The sequence below is a fragment of the Scomber japonicus genome, chromosome 17 (assembly GCF_027409825.1).
Source record: "Scomber japonicus isolate fScoJap1 chromosome 17, fScoJap1.pri, whole genome shotgun sequence".
Taxonomy (NCBI): Eukaryota; Metazoa; Chordata; class Actinopteri; order Scombriformes; family Scombridae; genus Scomber; species Scomber japonicus.
The window spans coordinates 14221884-14246828 of record NC_070594.1 but is presented as its reverse complement, the minus strand read 5'-3'; the positions used below and the strand labels follow the sequence as shown (position 1 = coordinate 14246828).

General features: G+C 39.3%; 1 protein-coding gene across 2 annotated transcripts in view; it reads left to right on the top strand.

Moving 5' to 3' along the window:
- The first annotated feature begins 3505 nt into the window (after nucleotides 1-3505).
- Nucleotides 3506-24945, top strand: part of LOC128377121 (thyroxine 5-deiodinase-like) — a 175118-nt gene continuing 153678 nt past the window's right edge. Inside the window, exon 1 of one of the 2 annotated variants that reach the window (XR_008323290.1) lies at nucleotides 3506-4455. Coding sequence is in view for 1 of the 2 variants with exons in the window: in XM_053337020.1 (XP_053192995.1) it covers nucleotides 3542-4348 (807 nt within the window). In the remaining variant the exon portion in view is untranslated. Of the gene's footprint in view, nucleotides 4918-24945 lie in introns of those variants that run through there. The other variant, XM_053337020.1, reaches the window with a different exon arrangement.

Here is a 24945-nt window from a genome sequence, read left to right as displayed (position 1 = left end):
GTAATGCATGATTAACTTCCTGATGCTGTATCTCTCTTTGGATAAATAGTGCAAATTGATGGCGTTTTGCGGTGTATAGCACCTGGCATCTCTCTCTACTACTTTATTTACTAAACAAACCAGCTTCACGTTGTTGCACATCTGGTTTGTTATGGCCATTTCTCATCAGGTTATCTGCTGTTCTCAAGGCACCATCAGAGGCCTCCTGAATCACAGCTGCTAAACACTTCCAGGTGCTTCCTATCAGCCCGGACGTATGTGTTGTGAGTACAGGTGTAGTTCTCAGAAAAAATTCAATTCAAATGTAAGGAGAATTCTGGTTTATTACAACTTGAATCTTATTTACTTGGACATGACCATCAGTTATATCTAACATAATAACACCATACTCACCAAGCCTAAGTGCTGAGATTTAAAGGAAACACAAGCAGCCAGATGATCAAACAGATGTTAAACAAACCTGCAGGTTTGCCACAATTATTTGCAAGATGAAAGAGTGAAATTATGATCCAGACTGTCTGTTGCAAACATCTGTTGCAGGTTACAGCCCGTCTTCCTGGTTCAACTTTGAACTACTTTCCTTAGTTGTGTACAAACACAGTTTCCCTGTGAACTGAGGGATTAGTAGTGACATTGCAGGTGTGTTCACTTTTGGTTTCATCTGTAGAAAAGTGGTTCAGATCAGGGCACAGATCCAATCTGCTGCTAGTGGAACGAGTATCAGCCATTGCATGCTGATATACTGAACATTAAATATAATGTCCTCGTCAATGCTGTTACACTGTAAAATTCAGTGTTTACACTATTGGTTACATTCATACAGCCGTGGCAGACTGCCAACTCAGTTTTTAATGACACAGCAATGCCTTGCCTCATGTTGACTTAAGTATTCAAATGAGTTCTGTGCAGTAAAGTTTACCAGATGTTACATTTGCAAAAAGAGGAAACTGGAACTTTTTAAGCTGCCCTGAGTTGAGGAATCAGATTTTAGTATTGGGAAAGAAATGTTTTATCGTTACAGATGACTAAACTTTTGTTTTTTCTGGTCTGCTGGGCGCTTGTGTTTGTTCCCAGATCTCAGCAATTACTTAACTGGAAATCAGACACAAGTGGTAAGATTTATTCTCAGGAGGAGTTGTTGTGTTAATCTTCACTGGTGTGCTGGGTAGTTTCTCAGTGATGTGGGAACTGTATGGTCTTCTTTTTCCACTCCTCACTCGAGTTCTCACATGACATAATAGTTGATTTCAAGCAGCTGAAATCTGACTAATCTTATGATTTATCTTTCTGCAGAAAATTTCATTTTTCAAGGAATCTTGCAGAGGCAAATAGACACAGTGAGATAATGCATAAAGCCAAAGTGGTTTAAAAAAAAATTCATAACAACTGATTCAGCAAGACAGACAAGAAACCTGTTTTGCTTCCTCACTGTGTTCCAGGTTATTTCTTCATCTTGTCATTCAACTCACACTGTCTCATATGCAGAATGTTTTCGTGTCTGATTTGAGTGTACTGATGAATCAATTTGTGGCACATTTACATAAGTCTCAGACATTTTTATGTATGAGAGGACTACAGCGCCTCTACGACTATCCTTATTTTTTCTGCAAGGTGATGAAGGACCTCTTCAAGTATCTGCCTCCTCTCTTCTCTCCATCTTTTGCTGCCTCCAGATGCCACTTTCCTCACTTATATAAATCATCTCTCCTCTTCATTGTCCTGCGCTTTGCATCTCCCCTCCATCTCTGCGGTGGTTCGCCCTGTAAGTATACCTCTGCCGACTCTCAGGGTCTCCCGGTGTGCACAGCATCTCCTCCATCTCTCTGCATCATTCTGACGAAATGTGTGTGCTGATTTCAAAGCACAGATTGTGAGAATGTTATTCACTGCAAACAAAAATATCTGTGGCAGCGACTCATTTTCTGATCACGATGTGTTCTATATTTCCATCTGTTTGTTAGAGGAGGTGGATGACAAGCAACACATATGGAGAGAGGGTAGTGATGGGAGGAAAGACAGCAGAAGGCGGGGACAAAGAGAAGTGGCACAGTAGTGAAGGAGGACAGGGGCAGGGCAGGGGTGGAGGTGGGGGGTGTTACAGCTGATCTACAACACGCTGGCATGGTTATGGCATCAGAGAAACAGATCCAACTGTCACATGGATCCCATCTCTGCACTCTGACACCTGTGACAATGTGTGGAATGTTTGGAATTGATGAGACTGCAAGCTGTAGCCAAAGGTTAAGATCACACTTTGCTTATTGACAGATGTAAACTGTTATCTCTTCATATCTTAGTAGACAGAATGAGCCTTAAAAAGAACGCAGTAATAATATATATATATATACATATATATATATATTCACATTTTATTAGCCACATACACCCCACTGAGGCCGAAAACATAATTTGTGAGGAAGTCCTGGAGAGCCGCAGATAATATGATCACACAAATAAAGACAAGGGGATGAAAAAAAACAACAAAAACAAAAAACAAAAACATTAAAATGAACTTCAAACAACTGACAAATTATTTATTTACAATATATTGTCTCAAATTTAGCCATAACTATTAGATTCCTCAATTCATTTTAGTATTGAAACACATTTTAAACTCACCTGCAACTGGTTCCAGAGCATTAATTGCAATCCCTTATTGTTGTGTACACCTGTACAATTTAAGACAAATTAATAAAAAAAAGTCTTGCAATAAATACTGCCTTAAAAAAAGCTTTTAATGTTTTCAGTGAGTTTATCAACGGGTGTTGAGAGGTGCAAATTATTGGCCTAAATATACTCATAATGGGTTTCAAAAAAACACTTTTTAATCATTTCTAAATATTTACATTTTTAAGTGCTGTTGGCAGATTATACAACGCCAGGCTTTCTATCGTTTCTCATGTTGTGTTGAGTGTTCAGGGGCCCAACCAGAGCAGAATGACTCATCCAGCATACAGTCTGTGTGAGTCCAGCTCCGTCTAGTGGCTGCACGGCTTCCTACACCCACTACATGAAGAACTGAGTTCACAGACTGTGAATGAAGTAAAGTCAGATGGGTTTTTTTTCTCTTTCTGAGTTTCATGACCAACCGTGCGTTCAGCTACAACCAATTAAAACTAATCCAAGTGTCTGACATTGATATAAAAAACATCCATCCACTGTCATGTTTTATCGACACGTGGATTGAAGACGCTGTAATTCAGACTGCTTCGAGCGCCTCTCTCTCTCTCTCTCTCTCTATCCCTATCTCTCTCTTACTCCCTCTGTCCCTCTCTCCCTCTCCCTCTCCTCCCTCTCTCTCTCTCTCTCTGGATCTTTGAAGCCCAGAGTTGACGGGAGGTAATCCCCACCATGTGAGTGGGCGGTGCGGGTACCGGAGGCGTGTTTTTTCTCTTTTTTCCCCATTATTCAAATGCTGCTGTACCTATAAAAAGAGTGCCTACGTGCGTCAGATAGTTTTCACCAATGGGTAAAGGTGACTAAATAGGCTACTAGTTGTCTCTCTCGCCGGCCCAGTCGCATCCTATCGGAAGGGGAAGAGATGATGCACGGCTCTGGCGGTGTCCAAATGGCGAGGGCGCTGAAGCATGCAGCCCTGTGCCTGATGCTGCTGCCCCGGTTCCTCCTGGCCGCCGTCATGCTGTGGCTTCTGGATTTCTTGTGCATAAGGAAAAAAGTGTTGCTGCAAATGGGAGAGAGACAGAACAGTCCGGACGACCCGCCGGTGTGCGTCTCAGACTCTAATAAGATGTTCACCTTGGAGTCCCTCAGGGCCGTGTGGTACGGCCAGAAATTGGACTTTCTCAAATCTGCGCACCTCGGGAGTGCTGCGCCCAACACCGAAGTGGTGCTGGTCCAGGAGCGTAGGAGGGTCCGGATACTGGACTGCATGAAAGAAAAGAGACCGCTCATTCTTAACTTTGGCAGCTGCTCCTGACCGCCATTCATGACGCGCTTGGCGGCGTTTCAGCGCGTCGTGAGCCAGTACGCAGACATTGCGGACTTTTTAATAGTATATATCGAGGAGGCTCATCCATCGGACGGCTGGGTGAGCTCGGACGCTCCTTATCAGATCCCCAAGCACCGCTGCTTGGAGGACAGACTGAGTGCCGCTCAGCTGATGCTCACCGAGATGCCCGGGAGCAACGTCGTGGTGGATAATATGGACAACTCATCCAACGCTGCGTACGGAGCATACTTTGAGAGACTTTATATTGTGAGGGATGAAAGAGTGGTGTACCAGGGGGGCAGAGGTCCAGAGGGATACCGGATTTCTGAGCTCAGAAACTGGCTGGAGCAATACAGGAACGATCTGGTGAATTCCCAAACAGCGGTGCTCCATGTGTAGTTGGAGATGCTGAACTGCCTGCTGCTCTGCTCATTCTGCTTAGGTGTCCAACCCACAGTGCAAAATATTCAGATGCTGCTATCAGATGTTCACACATGGCACATTATGTTGTTTTCCTCGCGTAAAGATATTCAGGACTCGTTGACATAATGTTGAAGCCTATATAGGCTGTAGGCTGTTATGTTGTGCTTGTCTTGACCTTATTTGATTGCTCATAGCGAATTTTTGTTTTTTGTTTTTTTTGTATGGAAAAAGTCAGGTGAATTGGATTAATTAGTGATCACTATTTTTCTACAATACTGGTGTGTGTGTGTGTGTGTGTGTGTGTGTGTGTGTGTGTGTGTGTGTGTGTGTGTGCGTGCGTGTGTGTGTCAGGCTAATATCTCACTCTGGTGTTTCTGTGAAGTTCGGTTTTTAAAAGGCAAAGCCAGAAAACCGGCACTGATGTTTCTGACACCGGGAGAGTGGGTTCATATTAGCAGGATGCCTTCCTCGACGATCGACTGCCAAACGATGTAATGTTGAAACGATGTAATTGAACAAATGTTTTTAATAAATGTCAGATCACACATTGATTTAGTGTTGACTAAAAAAAAACACTTAAAGATCTTCCTTTTATCATTTTTCCCCCAGGTAATGCACGAGAAAAAAAAGGATGAATTCACCTTTAAAACAATTTTTGTGGACAATTATGATATGAGTTTGCCCCCATATTTAATGACGTCATAACTGCTTCTTATGCACCTTTATCAGATGTTTGTTTACACTTGTATATGATTGTTTATCTTACTGTTGTGATGTTTTCTTGCAGACTTAACCCTTTTCTGACTGGTTTCCTCTAATCAGGCCAATTCAGGTCAAAGCACAGTAATTAAGGTCATATTGTGCCCTCATGGCTAATTGGTAAATCTTTTACTATTAACTAACCCAGTTTCAGCCATGAAACGTGAAAAATATGGGGCTTGATGTCACTTTTTCATGTGCAGGACAGAGGACAAGTCATGTTTATTTATACAGCTCTAAAGAAGACAGCCAGTGAATGTGTGAAATGGTTAATCAGATGTGATCATGACTCATGAAAGCAATGTGATTATCAAGTGAAAAGCAGAGGTCAGAAAAAAGCCCCAGAAGAATTTCCAAATTTTACAAGAAGTCCTTTGAATATTTTGGGGTAAGGGTTTTGAATGTAATGTCATTAACTTTATTGAATTTAAATTTAGCTTATTTGGCAGCTAATTTGAGAAATTCAGTCATTACTCATCTTTGTAGCTTGGTTTTCTGATTCCGAAGAGTGAAAACTGTATATTCTTGCCAAAAACAATATGAGGACTGCATCATGTGTGGAGGAAAGCACACTGTCAAAGAGTAGATCATGAACGTGCTTGTTAGAAAAACATCTTTTTTGATCAAATGTTTCTTTTATGTTAACTACACGGAGCCGTGACATTTTCTATGGAGAGATCAGTCTGAAGAAACAATGGAGAGTTGAGCTGATTAGGTGGTGTGATGCAGCGATCAAGGCATTTCACATCTTTAATCCATCTATCTTTATCTCACTCACTTCCTCATTTTTTCTGGAATCTCTCATTTTCACTCTCTCTTCCTTCCTACCTCTCTTTTACACACACATATATATATACATGCACACACACACACACACACACACAGGAATTCACTCGCGGACACATATAATTAGGATTAGAGAGCAATGTGATTACTGTAGATCCCACGTGGCCCAAGTCTCTTCTGTGTGGTTTAATGTATTCAGGTTCCTTCGTGCCTCAGTTGATTCTCATTATATCACCACATGCATGCACTGTATGGCTGCATGTCCTCATGCATAAATGTATTGTGCTGCAAGGGTGAACTGAGAGCAGGGGAACTTACATGCCCCCTCTCCCACCTTCCTGAAAACTCCTTCACTGTTTCTATGCCAAAAAAAAGAGAAGAAAAATAAGCGTCCCTGTTTAACCCTCCCCTTTCAAATCAATTGCTTCCCTTCAGGCGCAAACATAGTGATAAAGTGATAAAAGAGGGCAGTCAATCAGTGACATCTGACTAAAGAGCTTTTAAAATTACAGTGGTGACCTGAGACTGACTGATAACATGAGAAGGGGGGATTGGGGGGGAGCACAACGAACCTCTGACACTCTGCAAAAAACATCTGTCTTGACAGGTCAGTTTAACGGAAACCTGCTTTCATAATTTATTTCTCTTCGCACTGGGAAACATTCTCAACAATTTTGTCGCTACCTTGATTTTGATTTTCAAGTCACCACTCCTTGTTTTAGGAATTTTACAGTGGTTTGTGTGTCTGTGTGTGTGTGTGTGGGGGGGGGGGGGGCTATCCAAATGTCAAACCCGTGTTCCCAATTGGTAAAAGGCTGATTTTTGGGTCAGTGGTTAAGTTAGATTAGTAGTGATTATGATTACTGTTATGGTAAGTCTCCAGCAAATGATTGTAAATTTATCAAATGTCTGTGTGTGTGTGTGTGTGTGTGCGTGTGCGTGTGCGTGTGCGTGTGTGTGTATGTGTGTGTGTGAGTGCGTGCTTGCATGCGTCTGCCCATGTGTCTGAAATGTGACCGACATGCCTGTTCGTTCTAGTCTTTGGTCCATGACACCTCTGCATGACAGAAATATCATAACTTCCCATTTATTTTATCTTTCTTTCATTCCTTCATTTTTTATCTTCCTCTGTTTTTTCCTCACGTCTTTTCCTCATTTCTCCCTGATTTAATTTTCTTCTTCAATTTAGCTAATATCTTGAAAACCTAACTATCAAGTGTGTAATAAAAGTTTCATAAATTCAACTTCTCTTCTCAACAATAAGACTGAAGCATATTTAACCTAGTAATAATTCATTACATAGATGTAATTATGTTAAAATAGGAGTACCTCTTTCATTATTCCCATTTAGAATCAAGATGTCTCATTGTCTCAAAAGCATTTTTGATGTTTTTGCTATTATTATCAGTCAACAACTTTGTGTCATTTTGTTCAGCTGTGATAAGCTCCAATATCGTGAAATATGATTTGATTCGGAACAAACTATTTCTCTGCTGTTTTCGCCGGCACACAAAATATTTCTCACTGAGGCACTTGTTGGTTAAATAAAGTTATTAACTGTTGGATAACAACATTCTCCTCTCATAATCCTTCTTGTAGCAAGCTGAGAATTCCACAGAGGTTCAACCTGGGACTCATGATTTACAATTTCAATTAGCAGATGATTTTATCCCAAAGCAACGTACATCTGAGTGTTGAATGTTGATACAACACAAGCCAGGATCTAGAGAGGAGAGAACAACTTAAGTGCCATAAAGCTTCGTTTCAGTTCACCTAATATCAAAACAAAAATAAAATATTACTGTCACTGCCTGAGGTAAGATGTTCTAGTCACAAATTGGTTTCTCTTTTAGACTCTCATAGTGTAACATCTTTTGATTCAAAGTCTCATTGCATCCTATGCTGTTACGTTATGTTTACGTAACATTATTTGTATTTAAAGCTGTACTTGTAAGTATTTTTATATAAACAATGGGTCTTTTGTAATGAGAAACTGGTCATTTCATAGTGATACACATTATGTTGCTCCATGTCTGTTGGATGTTTAAATAATCAATTGTTTGCTTATGGTCACTATAACAGGGTATAACACATAGATCTGTGTTGTGTTTATGGCTACTGTCCCAAAAAACAATAAGTGCCAAATCAGTAAGCTTATTTGGCATTTCTTTCTAAAATATATAAAGTTGCAAAGGTTTACATGTGAAAGTGTTGCATATAGCAGCCACATTTTGGTGCACCCCCCCACTGCTCTGACCCAATGCCCTAAGTATTGATCTGGCACGAGTAAGGGAGAAAAAAATCTGGTGGTGTGTGCAGATATGCTATTTGTGACAAGGTACTGCTCGGAAGGACATAAACTTCCTTGTTGAAATGATATCTCTTCATCAAACCAATCTCATGACCTTCCATTTAGCTGCAAGCCCTTGAAGTCATATGATGTAGAAAACAAGGTTTGTAACCATGGCAGAGTGTAACAGTGTGGAGAGTCGCTCTATGACACACTTTACAATTTTAAACACCCTGACCTCAGCAACCCACTGGGTAACTTTACAGTTTTATAACACTAGTTTTTGATTTGGTGCAAAACTGAAGAAAGGAAAGGCTTCAGAGACAGGTTCATCTTATTCACAAAGGAGAATAAATGTACATGAGGCATTATTTTGCAGGCTATACAGGCTCAAGAAAAATGTTGATAAAACACACATCATTATAGAAGCTTCTATAGCTGTGAGACTACATCAGTATAACACACCTCTACCAGTATTGAACAGGACCGAATTTTAAAAGAAATGAGTCTGAGCCTTGAGAGGCAGGCGTATTAGATCCTGAGAATAAAGTGTCACATAGAATTTTGGAGACAATATACTGTACCTTGTGAAAACAACATATATTAATAATAAATGGGAAAGACTAGAGACTGTTATGCTGCACACACAGCATAAGCAATAATAATATGATGGAAGAAACACAGGAACAGTGAAGAGTCATTTCCTGTGGAGAGTCGACCAGAGATTACAGTATGTTATGTTTATAAATGTGGTAAACTTCTATATGTAGAAGTTACAGTTTTCAGTTTGTGACTATTATTTGACTTTCTTTTTTTTTAATTGGTAAGTTGTGATTTATGCAGAATATTTATAGTGAGAACATATATAAGTTAAGGCAATTAAGCTTTGACTTGCATTATTATAAGAAACCCAGGGGTGAAAAGAAAAAAAATACACAGGATGTTTGACCTCTGGGTTGATGACCCCAATTAAGTTTTTTCTTTCATAGTTAACATCAACACTTTACTATGGTTATCCACAATTCTGCTGTATGAACAGTGTAAATATTATGTTATTAGTATTTATTTGGTTATTTGCACTGTACATGGTGGTGAAATTAATTATAATAAACTTAAAAGATGAATAATAGAGAAATAATATGATCTACATAATGGGGTGAAACATACAATGGCTTTATTACACCTTCAACATGTTTACTGTTTGTTAAAAGGTGACCCCTGTCGCTATAATAAATAAATAACAATAATGCAAAATATGCACTTTGGCGGTTTCACTATTTTGCATCAACTACAAAATTGAATCTCTGTTATATTTTCCTTATTTCTTTATTATATAAAATGAGAGTAATACATTATTTTTTAAGTAACTGATGACAGATTGATGTCAGTCAGAAAAGTATTGAAAGCCCTAAAGCAGCACATATATTTTAATAATGTTTTGTATTAAGTATAATAACTACAAATGCAAGAATAAAGTTATATCCCGCAGCATCCTAACTTTATAAGCATCTCTGATCCATGACGAAGAGGGTACATTATTCATGGTGAAAGGAGGTTGCTTTGGATAAAAGGTAAAATGTAATTAGAGTAAGAAGAAGCAGCAGGAGGCTAATGATGGAGACAATAATTTACGGATGGAAACTGGATGAATCATTCAGTTATCTTTTTTTTTTCTTGTCAGTCTGGCCGCTAGTCACTCTGCATATTACCTCAGCATGGCATCTGTATCCCGGTTGCCATGGCAATCCGGTTGCTATGAGATCAATTTATCTGGAGATCTGGCAGTTGCAGATGTCACTGGGTGCTGCTCTTAATAACAAAGCCTTGATCAAATTACAGACAGTTAAGGCTCACACTAATTTCTTATACTGAAACCAACTGACAGCAGAGTAATAAAAAACAAGCTTTCATCAAAGCTTGTTTTGTCAGTTTCACTACTTTGACCTTTGACCTGTATTCCCCTCTTGATCCTTCTCCCCCATCACCCCCCACCCCCTCCTTGTCAGGTGTGACACACTCACAGGTTTTCACTCCATTAACACACTTTAGACCTATGAAACAATAGGTAAAGTCAGTAAGTAAGAGGATGTCTTATTGTATATGTTAATTAATAAAGGTTAAACTGACTGATGGGAAAACTACTTAACTGACAGGGAGAGTGGTAGGGAGAGAAAACCACTTACAGGTAACTATGGGCTATTAAAAATAGAAGATGGAGAAAAACAAATGAATGAGCACAATAACTATTAAATACAATTGTAGTAGGGAGTGGAAATGGTCAAAAGATGTGGAGAATAAAGAATTGTAAAAATGCTAATCCTACACACAAACACACAGACAGATTAAGTTTTACTTTGAATGTAAATGGGGTTTATGACACCAAAATAAGGTCTTGAGAGCATCAAAGGGTAAAGTGAAATAGTAGTTACCTGTACATAATTCCAGATGGAGAAAATTTCATTTCAGGGGTACACGAGGCTCTTGCTGTCCACCAAGGCCTGCCTAGGCCCACTCTACGAAACCAATAAATAAAAACTCTCACCTTCACATTTTCAACCTACCCTGCTGTCGCCTGGAAAACTGCTCTGCTACCACCACATTTTGGTTGCCATTTTCCCCCTAAACCACAAGACTAGTCTGTATTGCCTGCACACAGCTTTAATCTCAGACCACACTGATAAACATGGACGTGACCGGGCAGTAGTAGTAGGCTGAAACTTGCGATTTAATTAGCAGGGCAACACCCTTTATTGTACAAAACTCTTTGCTGTCTCTGGCAGGAAGATCATGCTCAATACCCCTGCCATGACAAAGTTCGAGATGGGGTGGTGGTAACAGCTGGGCAAGCTTGAGATGGCTCATGCTAGCAGGTAACCTGTCGCAGGGCCTCTCCCCAAAGCAGTCACATCAGCAACGCCTCTGCTGCTGGTGTTGCTGGTGAGGAAGAGGCTGCTGGGTGTGGCCACAATCCTTCAAAGTGGACAGGCCCAGCCACAGGTGCCTCTGTCCCACCTGACAGGCACAAATGGTGTGGCCACACTCAATGGCAAACACCTGGGACAGTGGCCATTGTCTGCCTCTCCACCACAAACTCAGATTTCTGGTGTGGACAGGTACAAGGATCCACAGGAAGGCAATATTGCTGGCCCTGGCTACCGACTGGGATGCACCGAAATAGCAGTGGTCAAAGAGGATGGCCGTCACTCTGGCCCTCTTGGACGGGAGCGACAGCCGATCACCAGGCCAGAGGGAGGCGTAGGGGAGGATCCTCGATGGGTGGCATCCTCCTGTCCCACTGCCAGACCTCAACAGAAGAGTACAGCCTGTTGGGCACAGCCAGGGCATTGGCAGTGAATTTTGATGCTCAAAGTCATGGAGGACAGTAGCAGTAGCAGCGAGGTCCCCATCCTCTCTGCAGCCAAGGCGAACAGGAAGGGCAGGTCGCCCAGAAGATTGAGGTGGGCTGCTGGTGGATTGTCTTGGAAGAAGGAAGCAGAATCTTCTTCTTCTTGTCAGACCTGCCTCCACATATGATCACGTTGTTCCAAATGTGGGAAAGAGGTCTTGAATGACTGTCAAAAATGTAAGAATGCCTCTTTTCAGATAGCAATTTTCCAAAAACAATCTTTAATGGCCCATGAAGAGTAGAAGCAAATTACAAAACATAAAAATATTTATCACTTTCCCAAGTGATACCTAACAGTGCAAATCGTTGTGTTTTATGTGGTAATGATCTGTCCAATACAATGTTTTTGTCCATGTTGCTCTAAGCATTAAAACTTTCCATTTGAAAAACTCTACAGCAACACTGAACTACCCCAGTTATTAAGCTCAATCAATTTACCTAGCTGTGGGCAGTTTCTGGGGAACTACTTAGTACTGTATAAATAGTCCAAAATTACAATAATGTACAATGAGTGATAGTTTGTAGAATCTTTTTTTTAATGTCATGGCATCAAAACATTTTCTGACAATTATATAGAACATCTCATCAACACGGATAGCCTTGGATGCAGTTTGAATTAGCTACAGCTCTAATTCATGCTTTTTAATAACAACTACAGCCAAGACTCATGGATATTGTAGTGTTTAGATCAGACTGACAGGGAAAAGCATGATTATTCTGAAATAAACAATCATTTTTTAAAATTGTTTTAGTAATATAAACCTCCCCCGCCACCCCTAAGCCTACTTAGAGAACAATGCCCCTCAAAAATCATCATTGTGTATGTTGTCAATATGTTTTTTTACTAATTTGTCTTATTTGATACATTAGTGTGAGGACGAAAAGGAAAAGTGTTTTTTTGTTTGCCCTAGCATTGTGGAAGAATACATGGAAGGTTTTGGAGGAGGAAAAAAAAGTTTATTACACCTCCTTTAGTGGCTTATTATTCATATTGTTTACAGCCTGAAATATACTAAGTTGAATATTTAAATAAAGGGTAAAACAAATGATTCCCCATCTCTATAAGAAAGTAACATACTGCAACAGTGCACAAAAAAGCTCTTTCCATGATATGGATTATAAGCAGAAAACAAACAAAATTTGCAAAGACCCCCATTTAGAAAATTACCAAGTAGTATGCTATATATTTTCAGTCTACATTTGTTTTTTCCTGTAGGATAGGAATAGAGAGACATTTTCCAGTTTGCTTGTTTGTTTGTTGTTTGTTTTTTGCTAACTTTCCTCAGCCCTTCTATGTGTTTATCTTGTACCTCATTTTACATTGTCAGACCTGTCTCCACATTATAATTGTGCTGTTCCAAGTGTGGAAAAGAGGTTTTGGATGATTTTCAGACATGCAAGAATGCCCCTTTTCAGATAGCAATTTTCCAAAAACAGTCTTTAATGGCCCATGAAGGGTAGAACCAAATCACAAAACATAAAAATATTTATCACTTTCCCAAGTGATACCTAACAGTTGTGTTTTATGTGGTAATGATCTGTCTAATACAATGGAGGCAGAAATGTTTTTTGTCCATGGTGCTCTAAGCATTAAAACTTTCCATTTTAAAAACTCAACAGCAGCAGAAAACTACACCAGTTATTAAGCTTTAACCATTTGCCTAGCTGTGGGCAGTTTCAGGGGAATTACTTAATACTGTATAAATAGTCCAAATGGCAATAATGTACAATCAGTTCTATGAAGTTTGTCTTTTTTTAATGTAATGGTATCAAAACATTTCTGGCAAATGTACAGAATGTCTTATCAACACGAATAGTTTTGGATTTGTTATTTTAGTGGTAAGCCCAAAATGAAATCATAATAATTTTCTGGATAGCAATTTTTCAGAAACGATCTTAAATGGCCCATGAAGGATAGAAACAAGGTCAAAAACAAAAATATTTATCACTTTCTGGGATACCTAACAGTGACCAAAAGACCATCTTTTACCTCCTTTTGTCCTCAGCAGCTGCTCATCTGCAGGTGTTTCAGTATCATAGCTTTGATGCTCAGTAAATATGCTTTCTGTTACATCTCCTCATTGGAGATGTACTCCTGCCATTTGATAGTGAGAATGGTGCATAGGCATCGTTGGTCAAAGCACTCTTGTAGACACACCTATTTTCTACAAAAGACCCTTGTCTTTGCTTGTGGAGAGGCACAGAGCGTGGTCTTGCCACAATCTCTTATCAAGGTGCCCAAAGGAGCTGTTGGCTTAATAAGTGGTTGTTTAGATCTTTGCTGGTTGTGGCATGGTTGGCATGATACCGCCCAGATATGTGAAGTCCACTCCACTGCATTGAGCTTGGTGCCATCAATGGTGATGTATGGCAGATTGTAGGGTTTGCCAGGTGGAGGCTAGTACATCAGTGCTTGTCTTTTTCGGGTTCATTGTTAGGCCAAAAACCTTTGCCACCAATGCAAAACAGTTGGCTATGCATTGTAGTGCCTCCTCTGTATGAGCGATCAATGTGCAGTCATCCATGAAAAAGGAGCTCCAGGACCAGCTGCTCCAGGGTCTTCATCTTGGCAAGCAGATACTGTCGGTTGAAGATGCTGGTGTTGGTACGGAAGTGGATGTAGATGCCATCTGCTGTGTTGTCCGTGGCTATGTTGTTCTTGGTTTTGCAGAACAGAATACTAAAGAAGATGGAGAACAGTGTTTGAAGGGAGTACACATCCCTTGTTGACACCATTGGAGATGGGAAAGCTGTTCAAGGGGAAGTCTGTTTGCTCGACCTGCCCCGACACAACACATTTTCATATAATAATATTGCCTATATACTGATGAATAACATCAGGGTTGTTTTGGTTTTCTTTTTTTTTTTTGCAGTATGATTACAGCGGATGCTGCACAAACGTACACTGGTAGATCACATGATATGAAAATTGCCTGTAGTCTTACAGTTTCCTGGATTTCTTGTACTGTCACCTCTTTTACTCTAACTTTAAGGCCTCTACATCAAATTACTGTGCTTGTGAAAAGCAGTCTAGATTTGGTTTGTCCTGATAAGTGTTCAGGAGACACCTATCCTGTCCAAACTGCAAGAAAGGAATTATACACTTTCAGTTCTTCTTTGAGTTATCATGTACCTAATTTTACATTACCAGACCTGTCTCCACATTATAATTGTGCTGTTCCAAGTGTGGAAAAAAGGTTTTGGACGATTTTCAGACACGCACGAATGCCCTTTTGGACAGCAATTTTTCCAAAAATAATTTTTAATGGCCTGTGAAGGGTAAAACCAAATCACAAAACATAAAAATATTTATCACTTTCCCAAGTGATACCTAACAGTGCAAATTGTTGTGTTTTATGTGGTAATGATCTGTCCAATACAATGGAGACAAAAATGTTTTTGGTCCATGGTGCTCAAGCATTAAAACTTTCCATTTGACAAACTCAGTGGCAACAGAAAACTACCCCAGTTATTAAGCTTAATCTATTTACCTAGCTGTGGGCAGGAACTACATAATACTGCATAAATAGTCAAAATGACAATGATGTACAATCTGTTCTTTGAATAAATAATTAGAATAAAATCACCAATAACCTAAACTTAAGTTTGTTGCATTACCAGGGAGGAACTGGAAACACAGAAAGGTTAAAAAAAAAAAAAAAAGACATTCTCAGCTTCTTCCAGTTGGCTCACTTTGTGAGATTTATAATGAAAGAAAGTTGGTAAAATTATGATTTTAGATAAGAACATGCTGGTTTTTGACATTTTGTTAATTTGACATGGGAAACAATTGAATACAGAGGTCTGCTGAAAATTGTTTATGCAATTATAGCTACTTTTTTAGGTTAGTTAGATTTATGGTCAAGGTTCCTCAAGGTAACCAATGTCATCAAAATGTCCTCACAAGTACAGTTGTGCAGCTTTGTGCGAGTGAAAAGAAGGAAAAGGAGACTGAGTGGTTAGGGTTATGAGGCAGGCTGAGTGGCGTGCCATTAGCGTTGACATTGTAGCCTGTGAACAGAGGCTGAGCTTCATTAAGTCATGTTAGCTGGTGTTTAGCACTGTGGTTATGACATTATTAGACTCAATTGGCTTCACTTGGAGTGTAAATAAACCCATAACTGTTATTACGTCAACCTTGTTATGACATATGGCATCATATGACCATTATTTCAAACTTTTGAATTGCTATTACTAGACACAACATTAGACAAAAATGTTCTTACTAGATTAGATTATTGTCATGTCCTGCATGAAAATTGTCTTTGGTCTCACTGGTAAGAATAATATATAAAACACATAGAGTACATAAAATAAACACATTCATTCTATTTCACATGTCAGGGAGATGGACACAGCACATCACATGTACCTGCCCCCTCCCGCTTTCATCTAGCTTTCCATAGTTTGTTGACCATGGAAATGGATCTTAGTGCTATATTTGACACCACTGACCACCACATCCTATTACAGGGACTGGAACATTTAATCGGCATTAAAGGAACTGATTTAAGCTGGTTTAAGTCCTGTCTATCAGATCAATTTTAGTTTGTACGTATTAACAGAGTTAAGTTAAGTTCCACAAGGTTCAATCTTGGACCAATACTATTCACCTTATATATGCTTCCTTTAGTTAATAATATTCAGAATAATATAATAATAATAAAATAATATTAAAATTTCATTGTTATGCAGATAATACCCAATTATATTGGTATATTAAAACTGGAGTTATTGTGCTTGGCTCTAACACCACAGAAAAAACATTATCTAATGATATAGCTTGATGGCATTACCATGGCCTCCAGTGGCACTGTACGGAATCTGGGTGTTATCTTTCTCAGGATATGTCCTTCAACTCCTACATGAAGCATATTTCAACGACTGCCTTTTTTCACCTACATAATATGGCAAAAAGATGTAGAAAAACTAAGCTATGCATTACTTCTATGTACTACTACTATACTGTGTTACTTCTAGGCTGGATTATTGAAATGTCTTATTATTAGACTGCCCTCAAAAGTCTCTAAAGACTCTTCAGCTAGTCCAGCATCGAGCTACATGTGTTTGTGACTAGAACTAGGAAAAGAGTTCCTATTTCTCCCATATTTGCTTCTAAGCACTAGCTTCCTGTAAAATCCAAAATAGAATTTAAATCCTTCATCTCTCCTACCAAGCCATTCATTTTCAGGCACCATCACATCTTAAAGAGCTCATAGTATCCTAGTACTACTCTAGTAGGTGTTTTTGTGCATTCTCATTTCACAGGTTCCTATCATGGGTCATGGTCGTGGAGAGCCTGGTTATGGATCATGGACTTTTTAGGATCGTAGTTGTGGAATCCATGCCGTCTTTTATTATTATTAGTCATATTTCTATTATTATTATTATTATTATTATTATTATTTTTATCTCTCTTTCCTCTCTCACCCTCTGTCTTTCTCTGTCAAAACAACAGTTCAAGGCAGATGGCCACCCACCTAGAGCCCAGTTCTACCCAAGGTTTCTTGTTGTTGAAAGGGAGTTTTTCCTTGCTGCTGTAACCAAGTGGAATGTTTAGTCTTTGTAAATTAAAGAGAATGGTCTAGACCGAATCTATGTAAGAGGTGGCCTTCTGTTGTGTGTATAAAAAATGTACAAGAATTGAAAATGTAATGTTTTCTTTTAACTATAATAAGTTGGCGACAGACTTCTGGCTCAGTGATTACATCAGCCATGCTGCATGTATGCATCCAAATTCCTAATTGTCGAATGATTCTATTTTTAACACAATCAAACAACAATTGCCACCAATTAGAACCTGTGGTGTCGCGCCTTTGAAGAGACAGCTGCAGAACCTAACCACCATTCATTTAAATCCTCATCGTCCTCATCTCTTAGCTGCAGGTGCCAGGTCGACCCCCAGTTAATGTTTGGATTCACAACATGGTGAAACTGGTGTTGCATTTACTGTGCAAATAGCATAACGGAGTGCACTATAGAAGCTGAGATTGTATATTTTTCAAATTGACATTGGACTCATCTCACACATTGATTTGGCAATGTTTGGAAAGATTTAGGTGGAATTGGCAACTACATCTGATCTATGGATGTTCTGTTGTACTGCTCATGGAAACACATCCATTGTCAAAGAAACTGCTGACCAAATACCAGTCATGATTTTTTCTTGAGGTGGTAGTCCAACAATTCCTAAGATTGATATTTAGATTACAGCACACATACAGATTTAAGCACAAAAGTTCTGCATTCCAACTTTGGTTAGAATGCAGAACTGGTAAATGGATTTAATTTTCAGCTTCTGATGACTTTTTTCCTGGAGGTCCTTGAAAATCTGTTTATCTTGCCTATCTAGCAATGCTGTTGACGTAACTTTTTTCAGTTTGTTCACCTCCTGTAGGGGGACTCAAGGTAAATATATCCAGCGGGCCCCCATACTGTACCAGTGATCCATTGGTAAACCACATCCAGTTGTCCTCGATTCAACCTCCCTTGGATAACCATGACCCGGATGACTAAAAATCTTTACTGGCATGCATTGGAACATAACATCATATCTGCTCAATGGAGCTATCAAGATAAAGGCCATAAGGCCACGGTACAGAGTGTGCACACCTGAGGCACACAGATGTGCTTGTTTTTTAACAAAGTGTTCACATGGACATGGTGGCCATGTATTCTGTATTTTGTCAGTGCAATGACACAGCACGATGATGTTCATGAAGATGCACATGAACATGAACAAACAAAATCACAATTACAACAATAGCAGGAGGCTTGGAAGCTTGTCTGTCAGGTTCTTAACACTGTACGTGGTATACCTCTCAAGCGTCACCTTTATGTTCACAAAGCCAAAGTTCTCAAGGAGGATGTACAGTGTTAGCCATTAATTATCCAGCCTATTTGTGGATATATGTCCTAATCCTCCAGGTACTACTCCTGCCTCATGCATTGTAGCCGCTTGTCAACATGTTGGGGAAAAAATAATATTATGAGCCTCACCAGCCTCACTTATTGTAATCAAACATATTTTTAAGTTTAACCTTCTGGCCTCTTTTCTGACCAATCTGTAAAAAAGAAAAAAAAAATACAAAAAAGAAAAGAAAAGAAAAGAAAAGAAAGAAAAAAAAGTAAGAAATTAAAAAAGAAAAACATATTTATTTACTCACTTATTTTCATGTCAACAAGCTCTTCAGACCTCAGATGCACCTTAAAGTCAGAAACAGGAACCCTTCCTCCCTCTAGTACCTGCTCTGATTCAGCTATTACTCAGCCATGGCCTCACATCCTCCTCAGCTCATCAAGACTCCTGAGGTAACCTGATGGAACATTTTTTCATGAGTGTTTTTTCCAAGTCCACACAACAACACGTGCAGGCAGGTATTGCAAATGACCTTGCCCTGTAAATTATCTTGAGAGGGTAGAGAGCTGGTGCAATCAGGACAGGAGTCCACATCCTTCCTCCTGAAACTGGGGGTCAACACCCGGCCGGATTATCCCTCCCAGCAGCTTGGTCAGAAACGACAACAAAATCAATAAAGAGTTCAGATTTTACTGTTTTTGTATGAGACAGAGTAGAGTCTGAGCCTCACTAAATCAGCTTGACCCCACTTGACTGCTAGAGATCAGGCTAACATTTCAATTAGATCCAGCAGAGGAGGCTTCGCTCTCTGATGCTCTATCAATGGAGTGCATCTGTTAAAAGATCTCGTGTGGCTGGCATGACTTTCACGGACAAAATCATATCTCAGTTGCAGAATGTACTCAGTGTAATCATGTTTGTCATTTCTACTAGCTTGCATGCTTGTTCCTATTTATAACATTTGTATTCGCAGAAATGGATGATGAACTGAATTGAAAATGTTTGTTTACATCCAGCAATAATGTATGGGAGTTCATGCTGATAACAGGCCTGATAATGAGCTTGCAATAGGGTATGTTTGCACTTTAAGGACACCAGTATACATGAACGGCAATGTTTTAAACAAACATTGCCATATATACATTTTAGTCTATAGTATAATGTACCAAGATTCAACCTGCTTAGCATACCACTTGTTACCTGCAAAACACACACAGCCCACGAATGCATCCATGCACATGCTGAGACAATCCGTTCACCCATGTTGTTCAAGTCTCTCATCTGAACATCCCTCCTGCGAAAGGTTGCCTCGATCACTTTCTGCACATCCGTCTATCGTTCAGCCAAGTGGAAAAAGAGCAAAAGAGTGTGAAAGACCTGTGTGTGTGTGTGTGTGTGTGTGTGTGTGTGTGTGTGTGTGTGTGTGTGTGTGTGTGTGTGTGCGTAAGTGTGTCTCGCTGCTCTTCTGCTTCTCTCAATCCCTCAGTCTTCCTTGTCTTATTTCCAAATACAAGCTAGTAGTCTGCCCTCTGTTTTCTAGCCTTTGTGTTTCTCAAGTGTGTTCTGACCTTGTGCACTGAGAGGAGCAAGGCTCCAGACGGTCAGGTGAGGATGCCACGTCCACCCTGCTCTGGTTAATCTGCCCCACATATAGTCAGACAATTACCTGTGTCCCTTGTACAGACCAAATGCTTATGTGTCTGCATGGTTTCAGCAGACAATGGGGTTGGCCCCAGGTGCCCCAGATACTGCAAGATAATAAAGGTTTTTGTGTGTGTATGTTTCAGACAGTCACAGTAAAGGAGTGTCCTGGTACGGCTCTATTGTGCCCAGGCTGACAGGCAGCGGGATTACTGCTGAAGTAGTTACCACAGCTTTATCTCCCAAATGCACGTACATGTGCACACACATGCACGTGGAGCAAACTGGCACACACACAAACACAGGTTTATGGAGAATGGACTAATAATGTCCACAGTTTTTACACTTACTGCATATTGTTCAGTTTTTGACACAAAAATGATCAAGAAAAACTGGCATTCAGGGTTGGATGTTTCTTTTTGATCCAAAACCAAAGCTTGTAGCCCTATCTGACCCGAGCTGGATATGCTGTTCTGCTAAATGGATCTTTCATATGTGGCTTATTATGCAATGATCTTAGACTTAACCTTAAAAAGTCTTTTTTTTCCTAAAAGGGGGAAATATTTTATGTTTACTGAACATTCTTAAAGATGTACATAAAAACAATGCTGAAATTATGATAAGATCAATTTAAAATCAGCACTCCACAATATACTGTGTGCACAAGATAACTTCAAAACCCATAAATACGACAGGCTTCTAAGTATTACTGGTATTTTAATTATAGATTCATCTGCTGTTAATAATTCGTTTTGTTCAACTAAAGATTAAGAAAACCAGAAAATATTCACATTTATGAAGCTGGAATCTGTGGATCTTTTGGCATTTTTCCTTAGAAATTATTTATACGATTAATCAATTATCAAAATTGTTGCAGATTAATGTTCTGTTGATTGATGAACTAAAATCAAGAATATGCTATGAAGTAAAAAATAAAGGAAGAATATGCCTAAGGGGTAACACTTGAAATGTTCATCGTTATCATGTTTAAACTCCAATGTGAATACAAATGCCATGAAAAAGCTTCACATTGATTCTCCAAATCAACTTTAAAAACAGCAGGACAATTAGAGGATTAGATTCTCATCCTGGGTTAACTTTAAACACACATTCAAATGTGTGGTGCTGTTGGGCTTCCACTACTGAAAAAAAATCAGTTTCGGACATGTTTCAGCTTTTCTGATGATACTATTTCACTGCATCTTTTCTTTCTAGAGCAACTTCATTCACAAGTCAGTGTGTTAAGTTCACATGTGAGCAAAATGAGCAGCACTTCCTCCAAGCCTTGTGCAGAAACTATATTTCCTCTGTTGTCTCTGACAGTTTTGACCACCTCTGAATTTTGCCCTCCTCAACTTTTATTCCCACGCTGCCAGCATCGAGCTGTCTGTAGAAAGTGCAGGTTTCCAAAACTAAAACCTGCACTCAGCATTGACATGACATGACACAGTCAAACATAGATATGTGGAACAACATTGCCCTTAATGTCCTTACTTTATCTTCACAGTCATTCATGTCTGCAATCAATCACTCCCCAGATGATTGCAACTCAAGACTTTGAAGCATCGAAGGTCTTGACAGTAATTGATCATTTCTCTCAGGATTCTTGTGACATCTGCAACTCTGCAGGAAACAAAACAAATATTAAAATAAACATGCACACTTTATATAATTAATTTCAGAGTGATTTAGAAATACTCCCAGTCTAAATCTGTGCATTATTTGTAGGTAAAATTACAGAATAAAGGTATAACCAATGCACTTTAGACTAATTATTAATCCACTTGATTACAAGTCAACCCTGTAGCTTCTCTTCATTTATTTCGCTACATTCACTACTTCACTACATTTTTTCTACTATTGTGTAACTTCATTTCTGCATTTCTCATGAGGAAAATACTTTGTTTTGAGCTTCATTTTTTGAGACATAAAGTGTAATTTATCAAACTTTGTCTTGTCGTGTCCCCCTGTAAGGAAGTTAGCCTTGTTTAAGCTGGATGATGCTAAAGGGAAGGCGTCTCTATCCTGCCTCCCTCTTTGTGAGAGAGAGAGGCAGGATTCTGGGCTGCTCCTGGGTCTGATCCCAAGTCCCCGGCTTTGATGCTGATGACTTTGAAGCAGAGTGTCAGGCATCAAAGAAACCGGGACTGGGCTGTACCCCAACACTGGGTTCCTCAAGGGAGAACGGCTGAAGACCAGGGTGCGACTCTGGTGGCACTGCTCGAGAGGACGTTGATGCTCCTCGGATAAAGATACAGGAGAATGAGAAAAAGTCAAATTTCTGCAGCCCTGCATCTCAGAGCCCCCAGGGGGGCATGATGAGTCACTTTCTGGCTTCCAGTTCCCCCAAACCACATAAACACACACTCACACAGACCAAGACAGAGTCAGGTCCACACAGATGTACCTGCACCTCGCTTCAGAGTAAAGCTTTTCCTAAAATCTGATTGGATGTAGTCACAATGGGGGTTGACGCTCAAAACTTTTGAGCACTGTTTCCATGGCGATAGGTTCTGACATCTCCTGTCGTGACGAGATGTTTTTTTTTTGTTTTTTTTTTGGGTTGCAAGAACCAGGGGGGAGTCGCACAGCAAGATTTTAACACTGACAGTCAAAGAAGGCTGTCAGCAGCACACAATATTTCAAGTAGAGCGGTACAGCACTCCGACTGCAGGCAAAAACAGTGAACCCGAGTGACCTCATCTCAGAGCAGAGAGAGATACACAGACTCTTTTAACCACCCACAAAAACCACTGACGTATTTTCAGTGACGCATCAGGCCCAGAGCAATATTTCTTTTTAGATAATTGGGGTACAATGTGTTGATAATGAGGCAAATGGGGTTTTTTGTAGGAGATAATTTGCAGGCTCATTAGGGTGGTAATTAAATTTACAGACAAAGGCTATTATGCTACAATATTTTTCTCATTCACAGGTAATAAAGAAATGCATGTTTGACCGTGGAAATATGATGAGGGTGAATCCATGAGATTAAAAACACAGTAATGAAACATTAATGAGATCAACGAAGCACATACAGATCACTAATTGATGCAATGCTTCTTAAAGCGTGTCATCATCATTGTCACAGCAGCCCCAACATTTGCATGCGAGAGATCGAAAAAGGCACAAGTGTGTTTGTTTTCTAAATCTAAATCCCTCCGAGTTCATCTGGGTTCAAGTGCAGATCCCAGCAGGGGTGCTAGACACAAGAGGGTGGGCGAGTGCCAAAGCTCACTGTTGTCTTCAAATGAATGGGAGAACTTAAGTGACGTCAGACAAGCCAATTTAAATTACCGTACAACAGACCATATCTTCACCCTCAGCACCCTCATTGACAACCACACAAACAAAAAACAAAAGCAAATTATTCTCCTGGTTTGGCAATGTAAACGTCTGTTCCCCATGCCAATAAAGCCCTTTTGAATTGAATTGAAATGGCTGATGGCAGCACCTAGCAACATCTCCTGCAGGAAAGCAAGCAGTGTCCTTCACATTTTGATTGTATGAAAGACAACTTTTGACTGTGACTATTTAAACCACAATATCAATACCAGTTTAGTCAGTAATGAATGAATGAATTGGTAATGTGCCCTAATTCAGCTTTGCAACATAAAATGATCCTTTTTTCTAATAATGGTGTTACATGGTCAAATAAACTCTGATTAGACCTCTACTGTGTTAGTTAAATAATCAGTATTTAAACATATCAAATGACATTCAATTTAAACAATTTTTTTTAATAATACAAATGGAAGAGCTAAGGAAGATACCCACATGCAGTCCAACTCAACACTGCAGTGATTAGCTATGTGTGTGATTAGGGTAAGCCTCTTGATATGAATCATCTGTCTCAAATTCCAAATGTGAAATGTTTACCAGTTTTGTCCAGCAGGTGGTAGCAAAGCATTTTTTATTTCAGTTTGGCAGATTCAGGTTTGTCAAACACAATCTACTTATAGGATTAGGATATTTGGTTCCTTATAAAATTGTTTAATTACTAATGAGTAATAAGTTAACAATGTAAGTGTTTTAAAAAATAACATTACATAATATAATTCATTTGAATGTATGTGCTTGAATTATAAGACTAAAAGGTGAAGGAACAAGCTATGGGTCATGTCCAGTAACCATTCAGCTACCTGGGGAATCCAGCATTACTCCTTTTCTAAACTGCCACTTCACCTATGTGTTATGGAAACTGATGTTCATGCTAACCTGACAAGATGACAAGACTAGTGGCAACATGTCACCTCTATAGAGAGAAATATATGGCTGTTTGATTAGAACCCCTCTAACAGGTCTTTGGGGCAGGAGGTGGGATGGTGTCCATCAAACAGAGCTGTAAGGCAAAAAGGACAGCTTGAAAGAGACAAATGACAAAGGTTGTTGTTTTTTAGGATGAAAATATAAAACTCACATGTTCTCTTTATTTGCTGTATATAGATAGATGTACACCACTGGAGATTTGGATAAAAGCACACACAAAAAGCTCATGTATGTAGGATCTCAACACATGTCCGGAGGTGGAAACGAAAAAAAACGGAAAAGATGTTGGATTACAAATAGATTAAAAAAAAAAAAAAACTATCCAAATTCTATACGGTTTCTAAATGCAAATAGTCACATGTGTTAAAGTCTGTGCCACATACCAACTGTCTGCAGTTGCTAATAGCCTCTGTATTCTGTACATGGGGGTATTTTGTACAAAATATGAAATCTACCATTTAATAATAATAATAGTTATAACATAAAATACAAGTACATTATATGTACAATATTAGATGAAGCCATTTAGTATGAGACATATACTAAAGGACACTTGCAATAAT